The sequence below is a fragment of the Sturnira hondurensis genome, unplaced genomic scaffold (genome assembly GCF_014824575.4).
Source record: "Sturnira hondurensis isolate 20B ecotype Veracruz unplaced genomic scaffold, ASM1482457v3 Scaffold0020309, whole genome shotgun sequence".
NCBI lineage: Eukaryota > Metazoa > Chordata > Mammalia > Chiroptera > Phyllostomidae > Sturnira > Sturnira hondurensis.
Genome location: NW_028092940.1, coordinates 1192581 through 1212769, shown reverse-complemented (window position 1 = coordinate 1212769; position 20189 = coordinate 1192581). Strand labels below are relative to the sequence as shown.

General features: G+C 51.5%; 1 protein-coding gene across 1 annotated transcript; it reads left to right on the top strand.

The window, feature by feature from the left end:
• The first annotated feature begins 80 nt into the window (after positions 1-80).
• On the top strand, positions 81-18064 carry XRCC2 (X-ray repair cross complementing 2). Its single transcript, XM_037029510.1, has 3 exons — positions 81-232; positions 8646-8727; positions 17092-18064. Exons 1-3 carry the CDS (start codon positions 194-196, stop codon positions 17814-17816), a joined length of 846 nt encoding a protein of 281 aa, XP_036885405.1. The 5' UTR covers positions 81-193; the 3' UTR covers positions 17817-18064.
• Positions 18065-20189: the final 2125 nt, after the last annotated feature.

The window sequence follows — 20189 nt, the reverse complement described above, 5'->3', positions numbered from 1 at the left end:
AGCGGGTCCGCCTCCTGCGCAGACCCACTTCCTCCCCGGCTGGCCGGGGGCGGGCGCTGAGCGCACGTTCGCGTCCGGGTCAGCGGGTCGGCGCGCCTGAGTGGCTGGCTGCCTGGCGGAGCCAGCGTCGGCCGTGGTAAATGGCGCTGGTGGCGGGAAAGTTGAGTGCCAGGTTCGCCGAGCTTTCGGGGCGATGTCTAACGACTTCTATAGGGCGGAGTCTGGGACGGAGGTGAGAGTCGTCGGGGTGGGAGCGGGAGGAAACGAGGACATGGCGAGGGAGGCCTGAAGGTGGGGGAGTCTGGGAGCGCCGCTCCCGGCCGGGCACGCTCTGCGCCTAGAGCCCCGCCACATGTACACCCCACTACCTGTGCGCTCCCCAGACCTGTGCACTCCCACCTGTGGGTCCCGTCCCACCTTTGCACCGCCACTCTTGCACTCCCTACCTGTGCACCGCACCCAGTCTATGCACCCGTCCACCTGTGCGCTCCCCAAACCTGTGCTCCCCGAGACCTGTGCACCCCCCCGACCTTTACAGTCTCTACCTGTGCGCCCTGTCCCACCTGTGCATCCTTCCCTATCTATGCACCCCCAACATATGCACCTGGAGCCGCCCCGTGATGCAAAGTCCTCCGAGGCGGGAGGCCTAAAAAGCGCGTTCTCGGAACAGAGCCAGACTAATTCAATCCTGTAGATGCATGACTCTCTGCGTGCACAGATGGAGGTAACATTCGAGCTCTCTACTCGCTGGGATTATGGCCCAAACCTTCACAATTTAACTGCGGTCAGAGGCGGTTGCTAGCTGAGAGAAGCTCGGAAAAGGGAGCAGTTGCTGGGGGGAGCGGGGCGCGGGGATCATTTATGGATGCTTTTCTGGCATAGGCGGTTACATTTCCTGCCTCAGTATCTACAGACCAGCACACACCATTTGATGTCCCGCAAGAATTTGTTCAGGAATTGAACCAACAGGTGTCAGGCACTTAATGTGTGTCACCCACTGGTTAAGAAATAGGAGCCAGAAACAAACGAAACACCTGGTGCCATTTAAAGAGCCAGGAAGGGAGTTGACCTACACATTACGGGGTGTGTATATTGTGCGGTCCGTTAGAGGGGCGGGATCGTAGGAGACTAAAGGGAGGAGGCCCTCAGCTGCAGTAGGAAGGACCATCTGAAGTCCATTTGGCGTGCGGCGGGGGGCGGGGGGCGGGGAGCCGGGGGGGGGGGGGGGGGGGGGGGTGNGGGGGGGGGGGGGGGGGGGGGGGGGAGGCTGCAAAGCAGAGAGTAGCAAGTGTGTGGTTGGTTGGTTGGTTGGTTGGTTGGTTGGTTTAGGGGACGTGCCAGCCGTTGTGTGCGGGTCGAACAAAGCTAGTGGCTGGGAACTCGTTGGGAGGTGAGCTCTGGGAACAGGCAGAGTGGATAAGGAAGGGTCGTTTATGTAGGTGAAGGGGAGGTAGCATTACCGGACCTTGAATGCTGGGTTCGGTAGGCTCAGGACACGATCAGGCAGGCTGTGTCGATTGCGAAGAGCTTGTGCACAAGGGATTCGTGCAGGTGGCTTATAGAGGGGCCTTGGGCAGCTGTGGGTCTCAGGGATGAGGGTGAGGTCCGGTGTCCCCGACTGTCCCCGGGGTGGTCACAAGAAGTTTTCCATGGTCAGTGGACCCTGCACAGGGCCTGTAAATGTTCTAGTTACCATTTAATACACAGAATGACCATTTTTGCTGACGATGACGTTAAGGAAGGATGTCAGCGTCTACTTTCTGTCTCAAGGATGTAGTCAGGTTGATTTCAACTGTGGAATGTTACTGAAAGCCAAGAGCCACAGCCAGGCTTCTGCGGCAGAGGTCTCACCATCATGACGAAGTTCAGGGCCACCCGGGAAGAGAAGCAACGCTCTGAGACCAGTCAGCAAAGAATGACATGTAGACTTTGCAGACCCAGCAGGCTCTGTCACAGCCTTTCCTGTGGCTTTGGCCTGCCTGCCAGAGTTTGCCGGCTTTTTGAGAGCAGAGCCGCTGCTTGGTAGAACCACTGCAGTTACAACCTTATTTATTTAAATGATCGTTTGGAACCCAGGATAAACTCAGGTGACTTTTGTAGTTCACACAAGCCTAACTAACTTAGAAAATGGGAGCCTGGCACAGTCGGGTGACTGAACAAAAATTTACCATCACACTCTGTGGCTGCCATGTCCGACCAGAGGTCTGAAGCCAGACCGACTCGCTCCTGTCACTTTGGAGCGCAGTCGGTGGAGAGAGAGGAATGGGCAGCTGGGCAATGGGTGCTGCTTTATTCTTTCTCCTTTTTGTTAACAAAACCGACCAAGCAAGCCTCCTGTCCTTTGAGTGCGCCGTCTGGTCGGAGGGTGTTTTCTTTCTGGGCACATTAGCCTACTTTAGGGATCCTGCCTGGAGCCGTTGTGTTGAGGATGGTAGCCGAAGTCAGAAACTCTCCCACGGAACCGGACTAAGCTACTTCACCATTGTGATTCACCAGGGTTACCACCCTGCGAACCAGCGAGCCTGCCCCACATCCTGTGGGTGGCAGGGAAAAGACACTCCATTCCAGCTGTTCGCAGAAATCGAAGTTGCTAAGAGTATTGTCACAGGTCCTGGGGACACAATGTGTGGTAGGCCAGAGAGAGAGTAGGAAACTTCAATAATGAGCTCTGGATCTAAGGAAGGCCAGCACTTGAATACAGTTTACAGTAGAGTAATCTGTTCTTGCTTTTGCATCGAAGGAATGGCATTTTTACATTCATATCCTTCTGAGAGTACAGAACCGATTCCCCGGGGTTTGGGCACTGGTTCGGTATCATCCACCTAATGGCTTTGTTGGCACACAGTTGTTAAATAGTGTGGTTCACATTGTCTTAACAATGGTAACAGGCCTATACATCCCATAATCTCTGACAGCCTGCTCTGAAGTCCCTTCCAGGTTTACATTTAAGCTTAGCACTCCCTTCGGAAGTAGCACCGAGGCCAGTTGGCTCAAAGGGTCACAGACACACTGCCTTGTGTATTTCACACATCACTTCGTAACCCCTCCCACACCTGCAGAGTGTAGCGGCATCTGACCGCCCCACTGCACTGTGCCCTGTCAGTCATGCCCCGCGTGGCCGGAAGGTGACTAATGCCTCTCTGTGTGCGCGCATCTGAGTATTTCTGAGTCCGTACGTCACTTGGCATTTGGCCCTATGGAGTCTCAATAAAGAGATATAATAATATGTGACTGCAATATACGGGATTCAATAAAAGCAAATTTAAAGACAAAAGAAATGGTAACAGGCCTCGAGTTTAAAAGTAATTGGTGGAAAAAAGTGAAAGTGTCCAGTTTTGGTCGATGCATACAGAATACGGTCTGCTTTTTTTTCTTTAAGTAACTTTATTATAATCATTCTATCATATCTATTAAAGTCATACATGCCTATGACAGAAAATTCTAGAGTGAAAAGGAGGACATTCCCCCCCAGCACCAAATCCCCCCCCCCCCGCCCCCCCCTCATNAAATTCTAGAGTGAAAAGGAGGACATTCCCCCCCAGCACCAAATCCCCCCCCCCCGCCCCCCCCTCATGAACTTGTTCGTACATTCTTCCAGAAATGCTCTAATGCCCTAATTTCGGAGGGTGAGGTGGAGAGCCCAGACCGGAGGTCCGCACACCCGGGCTCCGCACACCCGGGCTCCACCCCAGGTCTGCCACGGCCAAGCTCGGGGTTTTGGATACGGTCTTGACCCTCGGCCGCTGCCTCGGTCGTGGAGGGCGGCGCAGGTTGCGCCTGCTCACGTTCCCACGGGCGCTGCCTCTAGGGGGCGGGTTCTTCCTTTTTACCCGCCCCCGCCCCCCCCCCTAANCCTCCCCCCCCCCCCCCCCCCCCCCCCCCCCCCCCCCCGCACAGCTTTCTCTGTGTGGTTACCACGTGGTAAATACCCGTTAGCAATAATGACTGGTTTTCTTTTCTTAGAAAAGGTACAGGGTGGCGTTTCTGCTGCAAACAAATATTAAATAAGACACGTTTAGTATTTATTAAGTAATAATATTTTCATCAGTGTGAGAGAGAAACACAGATTGGTTTCTTCTTGGACACGCCCCGACATGGAACTGATAGCCTGCGCGGTAGGCATGTGCCCTGACCAGGAATCAAACCTGCGACCTTTTGGTTTTGGACGACACTCCAACCAGCCGAACCACACCAGCCCCGGGCAGGGGGACTGCTTATAAAAGGACTGATTGTTAAAGCTGCAGCCCGTTGGGGACTAGGTCACACTAAGAAATGACAGAATCTAACCACAGAATTTATGAGTAACAGTTGTTTTTTGCATGTAATGTAGACAGACGCTTCACAGAAGAGCTAGGCCTTGCACTGTGCCCTGAAAGACAGTTGAACTTTCGAAGTGCCAGAGGAGCCTGCTGTCTCGGGAAGGAACAGCCCTCTGATCGAAGGGTCTGCCGTGACAAGGGCCAGTGGGCACTGGTCGAGCACGCGGTAACAGAGCTGCCTGTCCCCTTGCCGTCGATGCAGCTGCCGTCCGGCTTTCCCTGGGTTTGCTACTGGGTTGGACAAAAAGTCCACTTAGGTTTTTCCGTAAAATAAAAGACATGGCTTTCGTTTCCATTAATAAGCTTGTTGATTTGGGTGTTTTGAGTATGTCGGCTGTCTCCCGCTATTGGCTTCTAGAGGGGAGAGGCCAGGGGCACTGCTGAACATCTTCCAGTGTGTGAGACCGCCCCCCAGCAGGGATTTGACCAGAATGCAGTAGGATCAAGGGACTTCACAGACCACTTTTTTTTTTTAAGATTTTATTTATTTATTTTTAGGGAGACAGGTAAGGAAGAGAGAAAGAGAGAGAGAAACATCAGTGTGTGGTTGCCTCTTGTGTGGCCCCCACTGGGGGCCTGGCCTGCAACCCAGGCATGTGCCCTGACTGGGAATCGAACTGGCGACCCTTTGATTCGCAGCCCACGCTCAATCCACTGAGCTACCCCAGCCAGGGCCACAGACCACTTTTGATGCATTCGATCTGTCACAGCACCTTCTCCATACACACTGCACAAGGTTTTTTATGCATTTCAGTTGTGTTTTTACCTTCCTTGAAATAATAAAGCATAATGTGCCTCAACACTATATATTTTATTCCATCTTCAATATTAAAATGGCTGCACAAAAATTCACCAATTTTGATGTTTTTTAAAAATGCATGCTGACATGACAAGCTGACCTAATACAGTCTAACGAAATTGTCTCCAACGAAGTTAAAGACAACTAAATGCTACTGGAGCCGTCATACCGAGAAAAACCAAACTTTTTGGCCAGCCCGATAGTTACACACTGCTGCCTGGAGTAGCTGTCTTCCTTACATCATTGGCAGGAGTGTTCGGAGCTGTCCTCAGCCTGTGGGTGGGAACCCAGCCCTGCGTGGGGCAGCAGGTGGGGCGGGGGGCGGTTTGCAGGCTGGCCTCTGCAGGTGGCTCTTGCTGCCGGTGTCCCTCTGCACACAAGTGAGTCACAGAGGGTCGGGGAAGTGAGCCTTTACCCAAGTCAGCCTTAGATACACAGTTGCCGAAATGCTATTTATTTCTGGTTAAATCTCTCTTTAGGCACTCCTCCCTGCTCTAGGGTCAGTCTTTCTAAAACTAAACACGTTTAAAAATACCTCTGTGTTAGGTGTTCTGCCTACTAGACATTGAGGGGGGTGTAAATGCCCCTGGTGGCCTTTGTCTGAGTGTTAGAACTTCGATGGTGGCTGTAAGGATTCTAAGGGCTTTCCTTGTGCGGTGGGAGTCGGCACAGATGACCCAGGTACATGAGAGTCTGGGTACCTTGAGGTTCTTCATGCTTCCTCCACTTCTACCTACCTGGGCCCTGCTCTCCTTCAGTTTATCAGGCAGCTCCCCAGGTTCTGCCAAATGGAGAGCATTTTGGAGTTGGGGGTGAGCCAGTTTCCTTTTAAGCATTTACATCCACTTTAGGACACAGGCTCTTATGTACAGTAATAACTTCATGGAGGGAGGGGCCTTGGAGAATGTGTAGAATTTCTGCTTGTTCCTTGGTCCGGGCCTTAGGGAATGTGACTCGGGAATGGGGAAAGGACGTTCCAGGAAGCGGGGACAGAGGCACTGTGTGGTCAGTGCGCACTGTGTGTGCGCCTGGGAGAACGCAGCGCCGGCTCTGTCCTCCAGAGTTCCAGGTGCCCTCCCACCGGCAGGGTCAGCCGCCCTTCTTCCTGCCTTCCCAGTGCCACCTGCCGTGCTTGGTTGTACATTTTTAACCTTTCAACTCTGCCCCGCGACGGTCTTTGGGGTTGGGAACCAGGTCTGCTTCATTGCTGTGTCCCCAGCCCCCCCGTCACTGGCACACACATGAGTCCCGTGAAGTGTGTGCCGGTGACTGTCCGGGTATCCGCATCCTGTTGCTTTTGCGGACTGTGCCCTTGCCCCAGTGCTGCTGCTGTGGGGGACCCTGGGCCTCCCTGTTGCTGTCAGAGGGAGGACCAGGGGGTGGGTGATAGGCAGGGGGCCTGGGCCTCAGACTGGCCCAGCCTCGGTGAGGAGGTCCGCGACTCTGCTCCGTCCCTGTCCTCGGACTTGGTCAGACATGGTGAGAGTCGGCGGCTCTGAGGCTGTGAGAAGTCTGGGCCTGCAGGCCCGAGAGCTCGGACCCTGGCTCTGGTGTCTCCTAGTGTTTCTCGTCTGAGAAACGGAGGGACAGACAGTTAATGGGACCAGTGAAAGGGAGCGCGTCTGTAAATCAGGTGTGGCCGACTCCCCAGTGAGCCCAAGTCGGGTCGGTTGTTAGGTGCGTACGGTAACGATGACAACCTGGGGGCACTGATTTATAAACCGAGTGCCCGCCTGGTACTTCACCGTATTTGTGGAATGCCAAGGACACTAAGATGGTTGTGCCCACGACCTCTGGGCCTCAGAGAGGCTGTGCAGGGACGAGAGAAACGCGTCGCCGCGTCACCTAATGGCTGCCAGGGGACGTGTGTCTTCCCTGAAAGCAGAGCTGCCGTGGCGGGCAGGCCGTGTCTGGTCCCGTGGCCTGGACGCCCAGCAGGATCTTCTTTGTGCTTCCGGATCCGGATTGGCTGGGGCTGCTTCACCTCACTCCCCAGATCTGGACATCATGGATTTTAGTTTCTGTAACAGTCGTTCAGATTTGCGTCAGAGTCCCAGGTGTTTTTCTGCTCGTATCTGGGGACTTCAGCAAGCCCCGTGCTTCGGGTGCAGAAACGGAGCGAGGCAGCCCCCTTCCCATTTGCGACACACTCTTGCTCGTGCTGTACGGAAGGCTCGTCCCACCTGTGCGCCTTCAGAAACCAGAGAAGCCGCTGTGAGTCCATTCCCTGTGATGACATTCCAGTTAGTCCCCGTGTCCCGCTCGCTGTCGCTGACTTCAGCCTGGGCGCAGGCTCTCCTTTGGGCTCCTGCAGCCAGTCCCAGCCTGCTCTCCGGGCCTGGTTCACTCTCAGGTTGGTGCCCGGCTAGCCACCAAGATGAGGTTGGAAATTGGGTCATGATGGCTCCTACTTACATAGTGCCATGCACTGTTTGTTTGTTTTTAAGAGGCTGTTTACCAAATCTGGGGACAGTGAAACGGGAGGGCCCAGGACAGAAGAAGCAACAGGAGAGACCCTCGGTGGGCGGCTTTGGCTCACTGGACAGGCAGAGAAGGGGGGCTTTGGAGACAGGATGGGGGTGAGACCCAGATGAGCTGCTGCTGCCCGTCGCTCCCCTGGTTGCAGGTCTCGCAGGACCCTCAGGTTTAGGAGACGTGTGCCTGTTGGGGAGGAAGACGGGGGCACGCTCCTGGGAGGCAGCGCCAGAGCTCAGCACTCTGCACCCTGTGAGGTGGGGGATACTGCTCGTTACCCCGCCGCCCCCCTGCACTGATGAGAGGCCTGGGCCCAGGAAGTGGCCCCGCAGGGCTGCTGCTGGCTTCCGGACCTCTGCTCTGCACTAGCGAGACAGCTTCTCAGCGGTGGAGCTTACCGCCCTTGCCCTGTGTACAGCCGCGGAGCAGGCTCCTGAGCGCGGCCGCTGAGACCTCTGTGATCCGACTCCTGCTCCTCGGGACGCAGCGTCTCCCACGGGTCTGTGCTGCGAGCTACGGCGGCTGGGGTCTGCCTGTGGCCAACCCCACGTTGGGCAGATTGTAGCCTCTGCACCCGCCGCCTCCGCTCCACCTGCCCACCTGATCCCTCCTCTGCCTGTCCTCCCTCCTGCCCCCAGTAGACGAGGGGCCAGCTGTGTGATGGGCAGGCGAAGTGAAGGCTGGGGCCTGGGCAGCGAGCGCAGTCCGTGGTGGGAAAGACAGCTGTTGGGCCGGGGGGCGGGCGCACACTGCGCGGTGAGCGGACTGCCCTATGCGCTCCCCGGGGGCAGGGACCTGGGGCAGGGACTAGGGGGTGCGGGCAGGGATTCCTGCCAATGGCACTCAGTATGCAAACAGAAAATTAACTCTTTTCTGGGTGAGTGAGCACAACTTTTCTCCCTACATTTCCTACTTGGTGATTCCCTCCAAGTCCTCAAAATTATAAAACGCCTTCTTTGTAGACTTCTGGAAAATTATGTAAGTGTGGGTTTTTTAGGACTTTATATTTTTAGGTAATGACTTTTCTTTTTCTCTTTTTTTCTCTTTTGAAGCTCCTTGCCCGGCTGGAAGGTAGAAGGTCCCTGAGAGAAATGGAACCATGTCTGTTTGCGGATGAAGACTCCCCGGTGCATGGTAAGAGCAGCCTGAGAATACCGGGCCGCGCCCTGAGTCTGCAATGCGTGTGGTTCTGCTGTGTGTTCACGCATCTGGCAGGAGGCTCCGTGGGGTGGCTGCAAACGCTTGGCTGCAGGTCACGCCAGCGCCTGCCCTGTGCGTGGCTGATGATGGGGGCTCGGCTCACCCGCGGTGCGTCTTAAGAATCAGCGAGCCTCTTCGACCCCAGCAACTCCCTCTGTGGGGGGGGGGGTTCTGTCAGGACTCCTTATGCCTGAGACGTGGGACAGACGCAGGAAGGACTGCGGTGCCCCGGGCCCTGTTCCGATTTCCACTGTGGGGAGTGGAACGAGCAGCGAGACGTCCGAGGTTCCAGTTTCCCCACATGTGCAAACCAACATTTTTGTCCGGCTTTTGATTATAGTTTTTCCCAGCGAGTACGAAGTGATATTGCATTGTGGTTTTGATGACATTTCCCTGGTGGCTAGTGATGTGAAACCTCTTGGCATGTGCTTACTAGCAATTTGTGTGTGTGAGTTAGAGGAATCTCAGACCTTTCATCCACTTTAAAAATCCGGTTGTCTTTTTACTATTGAGTTGTCAGAGTCCTTTATATATACTGGATGCCAGTCTCTCAGCAGATGTATAATTTGCCAGTATTTCGTCTTTATGTTTTGCGGGTTGTCTTTTCACTATCTTGACGGTATCCATTGAAGCACAAAGTTGTAAGTTGTTTAAATTGATTTGTTTAGAGATTGAAGAAGAGAGGGAGAGAGAGAGAAACGTCAATTAGTTGTTGTACTTCCTGCTGCACTCATTGGTTGGTTCTTCTATGTGCCTGACCAGGGATCGAACCCACAACCTTGGTGCATCAGCGCGATGCTCTAACCAACTGAGCTACCCAGCCAGGACGCCAAGTCACTAATTTTGATGAAGTCCACTTTATCTGCATTTCTTTTTTTGTTCTTGTTTATGCTTCTGGTCTAGTTAAGAAGCCATGACCTACACCAAGGTCAAGAAGATTTATAGCTTGTGATTGTTTTCTATTTTTATTGTTTTCCAATTAGAGAACATCTGTGGCTTCAATCTCCTTAAATTACTGAGGCGTTTTTGTGGCCAAACATACGGTCTACCCTGGAGAATGTCTCAGGCGCACTTGAGAAGATCGTGCATTCTGCGACGACTGGGTCAAGTGCGCTATTGACGTCCCTTAGTTCTGGTCAGGTGTTAGTGTTATTCAGGCCTTCCGTTTCTGTGCTGCACCTCCGACGAGTCGTTCTGTCTGACATTGAAAGTTGGGGTGAGGCCTTCAGCCGTTACTGCTGACTTGTCTGCCTTTGCAGTGCCGCCGCCGCTTGGGGCCTCCTGTCCTTTGGGGTTTCAGGTCCTGTTGGCACAAATATGCTTTCGTTATATCTTGTTGATGGGTTAACTCCGTATCTTTATAAAATGCCCTATTTGTCATCTCACACCCATCAGGATGGCTGAAATTTTAAAAAAAGCAAACCTAGAAAACAAGAAGTGCTGGTGAGAATGTGGAGAAATTGGAACCCTTGTGCACTGTTGGTGGGACTGTAGAATGAAGCCAGCACTATGGAAAACAGGGTGGAAGTTCCCCAACGAAATACAAGTAGAATCGCCATGTGATCCCCGAGTTCTGTGTCTGGGTACTTACCCAAAGAATTGAAAGCAGGGCCCTGGCTGGCGTAGCTCAGTGGATTGAGCACAGGCCTGCGAACCAGACAATCGCGGTTCGATTCCCAGTCAGGGCACATGCTTGGGTTGCAAGCCGGTTCCTTGCAGGCTAACTACCAGCAGGGGATGCACAAAAGGCAACCATACATTGATGTTTCTCTCCCTCTCTCCTTCCCCTCTAAAAATAAATAAATAAATAAAATCTTTAAAAAAAAAAAAAGAAACTTGGGAACCTAAGTCATTCCTTAGGCTTCCCTGAAGTTTTACCTGGCTGGTGTAGCTCAGTGGACTGAGCGTGGGCCTGCGAACCACAGGATCGCGGTTCGATTCCCAGTCAGGGCACATGCCTGGGTTGCAGGCTGGTCCCCTGCAGGCCAACTCCCAGCAGGGGATGCACGAAAGGCAACCATACATTGACGTTTGTCTCCCTCTCTCCTTCCCCTCTAAAGATAAATAAATAAATAAAATATTTAAAAAAAAAAAAGAATTGAAAGCAGGGCATTGAAGACGTACTTTCACGCCCATGTGCACCACAGCACTATTCAGAGTAGTTAAGAAATTGTAGCAACTCAAATGTTCGATGGATGAGTGAATAAACAAAATGTGGTATGTAGATGGAAAGGAGTATAATTCAGCCTTGGAAAGAAACGAAAGCTCGTCACACGGCGCAGCGTGGATGAACCGTGAGGACGTGCTAAGTGAGGTATGCCAGTCACCAAAGGATGAATACGTTCGCGATTGCACTCCCAGAGGGATCCGAGAGGGCCAGACGTGGAGAGACGGAGAGCAGGGTGGTGGCTGCCCGGGGCGGGGCCAGAGGACGGCCGCGGGGTTTGTCCAATAGACGCAGAGGCTCGGTTAGCGCGAGGAAGGGGTTTCGGAGGCCGTTTCACAGCGACGCGGAGCGCTCAGCAAGGTGGCGGGGCACGTAGAACCGGCTCCGGGTCTTTTTCCGCAGCACGACAGCACATCCGTCTTTGTCTCTAACGGCAGTTTTTGTCCGAGAGTGAGTTTTGTCCGGTGATAGAATAGCCACTCGGGCTTTCTTTTGGTCATTTGCATAGAATGTCTTTTTCTGTGCTTTTACTATCTACGTGTTTGTAGCTTGGAATGTGAGGTGTGGCCGCCACAGACGGCCTGTCCTCATAGTTCTCACTCCATCCTGCACGTCTCTGCCTTTCGTTGGGGCCATTTGAACCGTTTATAGTTGGCGGATATACCGGTAAGGTGGGCTCATGACTCCCACTTTGCTGTTCCGTGTCTTCGGTGTTTTTGTTTCTCCAGTCCCCCTTCAAATTATTGTTACTTTTTTAAAAATGGGCCCGTGTGGCTCAGTGGTTGGCTGTCATACTGCAAAGCAAAAGGTCGCCGATTCAGTTCCTGGTCCGGGCACACGTCTGGGTTGCAGGTTCCACCCTGACTGGGGCGTGTACAGAGACCGCCGGTTAGTATTTCTGTGCCTCTTGTTTTTTCTCCCTTCTCCTCTCTCAAAAAATAAATAAAGTCTTTTAAAAATTAGAAATATTATTTTGCTATTAGTTTTCCTAATAGTAAATCACAATTAACATCTTAATGTATAACAATTTAATTTGGACTAAAACCATCTTAATTTCGGTATCTTATAAAAACTGTTCTGCCTCATCTCCATTTCTTTGTGCTGTTACAAATGATATCTTTTTATGTCGTGTGCCCATAAACATTTAAAATTATTAACACAATTGGAGTTATGTCTCAAATCAGGCAGAGGAAGAAAATTACAAATGTAAACCACATTTATACGGGTTTTCCTATTTACTTACGTGGTTATTGGTCTCTCCCTTAACTTAGTTGGATCAAGTTACTGTGTGCTGACCTTTAATGCAGTCCGAAGGGTTCCCTGGAATATTTCTTGTAGAGCAGATCTGCTAGCAAATAAAATTCTAAACTATCAACCATAAAAGACAGATTTTGGTCAAACCTGTTAGACAAAAGGAGAGGGTAAGTTTAGCCTTATGAAATTGACATTGAAACATGGATTTGCAGCTCAGTTTGTACGTTTGAATATTACATTTATAGAAGCTTTTATTTTTATGTTAGTTTTTAATCCCCATCCAAGGATATGTTTATGATTTTTAGAGAGACAGGAAGGAGGGCAGAAACGTCACGATGTGAGAGGGAAACATCAGTCGGTTGTCTCCTGCACACGCCCCAACCAGGGATCGATGTTCCAACCCACGGAGCCGCCCGGCCGCGGCTGTAGAAACTTGTAAAACATCATCTTGTTCAGGCACTAAGGGAGTTTACTCAGAGCTCTCGCAGATCTTCAGGCTGTTAGGCTGGTTCGATGAACACTCATCAGAGCAACGGCCGACAGGAGTGGGGCGATGAAGACGGCCCTTCCGCCCAGCACCTGGTCACACGCTGTTTCGGGGAAGCTGGAGGAGAGGCGCTAGGGCACGCGGGGTCACAGGAGACTGGAAATGGGCACATTTTCAGAGCACAGTGATTTGGTGCCGTGCTCCGATTCGTTACATCTCCAGTCCTAGAATGATTATAATCTGCAAATCCAACACGTTTGTTATACCATTAGTAGCTTGGTACCGAGATGCTGTATTTTTAGGCTGCTTTTTTCTTACCCTGATTTTGACGGATCTTTAGATTCATCAGCTCTGACAGTCTGTTACCCAAGCCTCCACAGCATTCTGTCTGAGAGAGTCACAGTTGAGGCCAACCCATCCAGATTTTCTGGTTTCGTTTGATTTTCCAAGTGCCAAATGGCACAGGGTTGTTTGGGGGTGGGGGGGGGCGGCTGCTTTTTTGTCGTCATTTGTTGTCATCCTCGGTACCTGCACTGGACAAGGGTCTCGGTGCAGGTACCTTGGTCTCAGCTCACACGTGAGCTGGCGACTTCACACACATTTGGAAGGCCCGTGTCCCCTCTGTAGAGCACACTGTTTGGAATGATTTCTGATCTTAGGATTAGATAGTAAATGTTTATAAAAACAGTGAAACTGGTTGCAGCTCATCTAGTTCAAGGACATTGATGATAATACTCGTGTAATTTGCAAGTTTGCAGATTTTACTTCTCCCGTTTTTATAAATGACCTTTTTTTTTTAAATTTTAAGGACTCCCCATTTCTTTTTTTTAAGGTTTTATGTATTTATCTTAGAGGGGAAGGGAAGGGAGAGAGAGAGAGAGAGATCAATGTATGGTTGCCTCTGGTGCATCCCCTGCCGGGAACCGGGAACTGGCCTGCAACCCAGGCACGTGCCCTGACTGGGAATCGAACCGTGATCGTGCGGGTCACAGGACTGCGCTCAGTCCACTGAGCTACAGCAGCCAGGGCTATAAATGACCTTTCTACTGCTTTGCTATTAATCTGTAGAAGAGTGTCTTTATATACCTAAGAACCTCTTTTTAAAAAAGATTTTATTTACTCATTTTTAGAGCAAGGAAGGGAGGGAGAAAGAGAAACTTATTATCAGTTGCCTCACACACCCCCAACCTGGCCCGCAACCCAGGCGTGTGCCCTGACTGGGATTCAAACCAGTGGTCTTCTGCTTTGCAGGGTGCCACTCAGTCTCCTGAGCCACACCAGCCAGGGCACTAATAACCTCTTAACCAAGGGCTTAACCTTAAACTTTGCCCCAGTTTTATTTGTGCCAAACCAAGGAGCTAAGGAAAACATACACTATATCAGCTGTGTTTTAGTTGCTGTATGGATTTAGGAAGCCTTGTCAAACCCTGTAGGGAAGCTCTCTAAAAAGACGCCTTATTCTTTCACGTTATGCTGAAAGGGGTTATGAAAACCACCCCTGTCCTGCCTAGCTGGTGTGGCTCAGTGGACTGAGTGCCAGCCTGCAAACCACATGCCCTCCTTGGGGGCCAGGTCCCCAGTAGGGGCACTTGAGAGGCAACCACACATTGATATTTCACTCCCTCTCTCCCTCCCTTCCCCTCTCTCTAAAAATAAATTTAAATAAATCTAAAAAAAGAAAACAGAAGTTCTTAGAAAGTCATCTGATAAAAAAGATACAGTGTTTTGTGTTAGGGATAGAATATTCAAGTCCCAACCTTATAAAGTAGCCAACCCCCCAAAACAGAATTTATTTATCAGAAACTGTGTATTTATTCCTTCGTGTTTAAACTTCAGTCACCTTCAAAGTCCCCTCCATTTGGTGCAATACACCTGTCAAAACATTTGTTTTCTCTGCTGGAAAGTTTTTGAACTCGTCCATTTTGAGGCCTTTTGGTGCTTCTGCTTTTTTGTTTCACTTCTTCCAGGTCGGCAGAACGTTTCCTTTTGCGGGTTTTTTCATCCAGGGAAACAGATCACTTGGGGTGAGATCAGGCAAATAGGGAGGGTGGGGCACGGGGCCCTGCTGGTTTTGGTCATAGTCTGCTGAACGCTGAGCATGGCATGGACAGGTGTGCTGGTCAGTCACCCATCGTGAAGTGGGCAAGTGTGCTGAAAGTCTCCAAAAAAATTCACATAAGCTGCACACAGCCTCTCACAACAACGCCAGTTGGTTCATCAACACAGATGGGCTCCTAGAACACTCCCCCCCCCCCCCCCCCCCGGGGNCAACCCCCCCCCCCCCCCCCCCCCGCCAGGGGAAGCCTGTCCTACAAGGGGCCCACCCTCCAGAAGGTAGTTCCTGTTTTGGGGGGCGGGCGTCTCCTTGTACATACAACACAATGAATGCAGTCATGGGAGATGATGAAATTTGCTTTTCCTACCTTGGTGGTGCTGTTGGGGCCCATGCAACCTCACGAAGAGTGCATGTCATTTGTGAAATGCCCTGTGAAATGCTGCTTGTCCATGTCTGCCTTCTGCCCCAGGGGCCTGGGGCAGGGAGCAGGACCGGGCTCTGGTGCAGGGCGTCACTGTGCTCACTGTCTTTCTCACCATCCGATGTGTCCCTTCACGATCACTGGTGCTGCTCCCTGTCAGCATTTCTTCCTCCAGCGTGTGTCGTTCACGCTCCCATGCTACACGGCCGTGCAGGGCTTTCATGTGGGGCAGCTTAGGTCCCTCGGGATATCACTGAAGAAAGTAAACCTAACGTCTGGGTTGAGAATTGTTTGTCACCGTGTTAACATTTAATCAGAGCATCCACAAGCAATTGTTAATGTGCAGATAGTTTCACTCCTTGGGGCTGGAATCTTTGGAGGAGGTCTTTTTAACGTAAATTTTGAATAGTAAATTATATTTAAGATTGTTGAGGAAATTGGCTGACACTTTCTATTACCTTAAATACAGTATGGTAGCAACTTGCTAAATTTCTTCCACATTTTTGTCACTGTTCCAACATGTAATGTTTTATTAGTCATAACAAGAAATAAAGTAACTAAAAAAAAAGAAATAAAGTAACTGGATTCTCAAAATACGTAATGTGTTTGAGACCTAAGAATCTACATTTCAACGCAGTGTTTTCTGTTCTGCGCTTCAGCTATAAATTAAATGGCAGTATTTTTGTCGAGTTTTAGTTTTAGCAGGAATTGGAAGGCCCCGTTCAGAATGGGTTTTGGAAAGCTCTGGAGGCAGGATCATGTGCCCGGGCCTTTTACTTAATTCGTACTGCCCCGGTGAAGGAGAGTTACTGGAACTTATGTGGAAAGACTCGGTTGGCTCTTCCAAGTTCAGAGCAGTGGACTTGGATTTATGATGGTAGGAGAGTAATTCACAGCACAGATGCCATTCTGAATGGACACCATTTCCTGAGAGTCGTGCAGCAAGGAAGGCCTGCAGGCCGTTTGGAGATGCGTTTTCGGTGGAGGGCGCTGTTGGCATTGAAGGCCTGAGAGCTGTGGGCCCTCACCCACCAGCCTGTAGGCATGAAAGGGCATGGTCAAGGCTAGCTCCACCCACAGTGCCCATAACATGGAGAAACCCTAGTTAGGATTGTTTCATCTGCATGTAACAGACGTTCGGCCTAGTCGCTTTCCAGATAGAGGCTTGTTTTCCTTACATCAGGAGTGGAGTCAGGCAGGCTGTCGCCCAGGTCCTGGGTGCCTCCTGTCTCCCCCCACCCTCCTCTGGGCCTGCCCCATAGGGGCTCCTCTCCTCCTCACTGCTCCCAGCTGGATGCTTCCCCTCCGCGGGGCACCTGGGGTACCTGCCTCGCGAGGGTTGGGGTTAGAAGTCCAGGCCGAGGCCTCCGCGTGCCTCGCTGGCTGCATCCGAGACACCCGCGACCCCCTTTGCAAGGGAGACAAAGAATGGCCTCCCCCAACTGGGGCTTTTGTATTTAACGGAAAACGAGAGAATGGACACTGGGGGATCTGTCACTAGAAATAGCGCGCCTGTAGTAAGCAACAGGGTTTTGGGGAGGTCCTAGGTCTGGCGCTTTACTTCTCCGCGACACCAGTGCGTGCGTGCGTGAGTGCGTGCGTGAGTGCGTGCGTGCGTGCGTGCGTGCGTGCGTGCGTGCTTGCGTGCGTGCTTGCGTGCTTGCGTGCGTGCTTGCGTGCGTGCTTGCATGGCATCCCCCCCCCCCCCCCCCGCCCCGAGTCGCGGAGATGCGGTCCACCTGTTCTGCTTTCAATGACGGACTTGCAGTTAGTTCTTACAGACCCATTTTGGCACATGGTTTAGCTTTTCTTCCACGTTCCAGTGAATGTCTTTTAAAACATTTTTGCACATTTTTCATTTATACTCTTACTGTGCTGCAGCATTTTGACTGACATTTTTAAATTTTACGCAGGTGATATTCTTGAATTTCATGGTCCAGAAGGAACAGGAAAAACAGAAATGCTGTATCATGTAACAGCACGATGTATACTTCCAAAAGCAGAAGGTGGACTGGAGATAGAAGTCTTATTTATTGACACAGATTACCACTTTGATATGCTTCGGCTCGTTACAATCCTGGAGCATAGACTGGCGCGAAGTTCTGAAGACATAATCAAGTGTTGCCTCGGAAGGTTTTTCTTGGTGCACTGCAGTAGCAGCTCCCAGTTGCTGCTGACACTTTACTCTCTAGAAACGATGTTCTGCAGCCGCCCCTCTCTCTGCCTCTTGATTGTGGATAGCCTGTCGGCTTTCTACTGGACAGACCGCGCCAACGGAGGGGGGAGCGTGGGCCTGCAGGAGGCCCCTCTGAAGAAGTGTTCGCAGGTCCTGGAGAGGCTTGTCCAGGAGTACCGCCTGGTCCTCCTGGCGACCACACAGAGCATAATGCAGAAACCCTCCGACCCTGGCGGAGGCCCCCCCTCGGCCTCCCGCCGCCCGGGGGACGGGGACGCGTGTGTAGACTACAGGCCCTACCTCTGCGAGGCCTGGCGACGGCTGGTGACGCGTAGGGTCTTTTTCTCCAAAGACGGTGCTAAAGCCGCCAACCAGTTCTCTTTGCTTTCACGTCATTTAAAGAGTAACAGTGTGAAGAAGCACTTTTTCATTATTGGAGAGAGTGGGGTTGAATTTTGTTGATATGTGTCGAAATAGTCTTGTAGGACTTTATGCAAGTTTTAAAAAGTCGGGAATACGCTAAAGTGGTTCAGTCCTGAAGTTCGAAACCCCGAGGGGATTGCCGGTATTTCTACCAGGAGTGGGTTTCTCGCACCAGCATGGAGACACCTGCTCCTGGCGGTCGGAGACTCAGCAAAATGACACTGATAGTTAAAACGCATGTTAAGCTTGCTTTAAAACTAAATAAATCCTACACTCATTTTACCCTAAATAAAGTGGACTCTTTTTTAACCTGGTGTCACATTTCTGGAATTCAGCGATGTGTTTAGGAAAGGCTGCGTTTCTAACGTCTCACATGTAACGCCTCTCGGAAGCTGTGCCTTTGGGAACGTCTCTATAGACCTTTGTGTAAACGCGATGGAAGCAAGCCACCCTCCCGCCTTTCCCACCAAGACCTATGGAAAGTCAGGGCATTTTAACCGGGGCTCCTTACACTGAACTCCAGGATGGTGTAGTATTGTGTTCGGGCTTCTGTGTAATTTTTTAAACCCAGGGACATAAGATAACCACTCAAGGAATTCTGTGAAGAGTGTTTTGAAATTTTTATCTCCTGCTAGTTGAATGACAGACAAATGCCGAAACTGTGTTAGAACCTTGAGTCACTAGTATTTCCTTACCTGCTGGTATTTAGAATGCTCTGATGCACCCTGGCTCCGGTCGTTTCCCGCTGCGAGCTGGACAAGACTCTGCCTGCTCTGGCCCGTGACAGCCAGATGGGGAGCTCATGACCCAGAAGGCGATGTGATAAAGCAGAGCAGGCCAATGTTCATGCAAGCAGAAATGAAATCGTATCAATATTTGATAGATGAATCCTGGCACTCATGCAGTCTCTGCATCGGGTGGCCTTAAGTCACGTGCACGTCTGAGGTGTCCTTCGGGAGAGGAGAAGGAAATGGCACTGGGATTCTTGTGGGGGTGCTCCTGGGTATGTCCCTGCTTAGGTAAAACTGGCAGCTCCGACTTTGCTCATCTAACAAAAATTAGAAAAGAATCCTGCAGCCCTGGCTGGCGTAGCTCAGTGGATTGAGCGCGGGCCTTCTAACCAGAGGATCGAGGTTTGATTCCCACTCAGGGCACATGCCTGGGCTGCAGGCCAGTTCCCAGCAGGGGACTCACCAGAGGCAACCATACATTGATGTTTCTCTCCCCTCTCTCCTTCCCTTCCCCTCTAAAGATTTAAAAAAAAAAAAAGAATGCTGCAAAGAAACCGAGCCTAGTCTAATAGTTCTCCTAATGCTTCTCCTAATGCAGGCCCAGCGAGGCTGCAGCTGTGTGTGCTGCATCTGTGTGTGCCCTTGGCCGCCTCGAGCTCACCTGCAGTTTGCAGAGCCCCAAGATGAGGCTTCTACTCCTTCCTCCTCCGCCTCCTTCCTCCTTCCTCTTCCTCCCTTCTCCTTCCACTTCTTCCTTCTCCTCCCTCCCCCTGCCCCCCCCCGCCCCCCCTTCCTCCTCCATCTTCTTCCTTCTCCTCCTTCTCCTAACCTGAGGATGTTTTTTCATTGCTTTTAGAGAGAGGGGGAGAGAGAGAAACAACATTGTGAGAGAGAAACACTGATCGGTTGCCTCCTGTATGCACCCATCCTGGGGATCGAACCTTCACCCTGGGTATGTGTCCTGACCGGGGATTGCACCCATGACCTTTCAGTTACAGGACAACGCTCCTACCGGCTGAGCCACACTGGCCCCGCAGAGCCTGGGAGCTTCTGCAGGTGGCTTTTGGACGCCAGAGCCTGCTGAACTGCAGGTGGGCTGGGCTGGGCAGTGCTTCTCCAGCGAGGCTCAGGATTTGCTCTATAAAGATGTGCCCTGCAGGAAGCGGGCACTGTGCTGTTTCCCCCGAACGGCCCCAGTAGGACGGATGCCAGTTGCTTAAAGCAGCAACCCGTTCAGTAACCCTGTTCGTTGCCTTCGTCCTTCCCTCTCAACTCCCCACTCGGTCCTGGGGCCCCTGGGATTGGCTCACTGGTGACTGACAGCCTCGCAGCCCTTCCAGGCCCGACATCCGCCCCACGGCCATGCCGTGGCAGTGAAAGTGACGGCACTCTGAGGAGTGATCAGTGCATTGGCACCGGGTCACATCACTGTCACTTCCACACCCCTGTCTGCCCACAGCAAATGTTATTTTGCCATTCATGGCATTTCACGTGTTTTCAGATATTACATATCTTACCCATAGTTGTTGATTCTTTTTCAAGTCATATCGTTGTATATTTTGTTACCCACACAACGTGTCACACAGAAGTGATTTGTAAATCTTTGTATTTCAGGAGGAATCTACCTGCTTTTCCAAGTCCTGATAAGAGTGTGTCTGTTGCTCTGTTCTAGACTACTTTT

Excerpts from the sequence above, each read along its gene's own strand:
- XRCC2 (XM_037029510.1), top strand. The coding sequence starts at position 194 with ATGTCTAACGACTTCTATAGGGCGGAGTCTGGGACGGAG. Across the intron at positions 233-8,645 it reads GGGCGGAGTCTGGGACGGAG|CTCCTTGCCCGGCTGGAAGG; the intron begins GTGAGAGTCGTC and ends TCTCTTTTGAAG. Across the intron at positions 8,728-17,091 it reads TGAAGACTCCCCGGTGCATG|GTGATATTCTTGAATTTCAT; the intron begins GTAAGAGCAGCC and ends AATTTTACGCAG.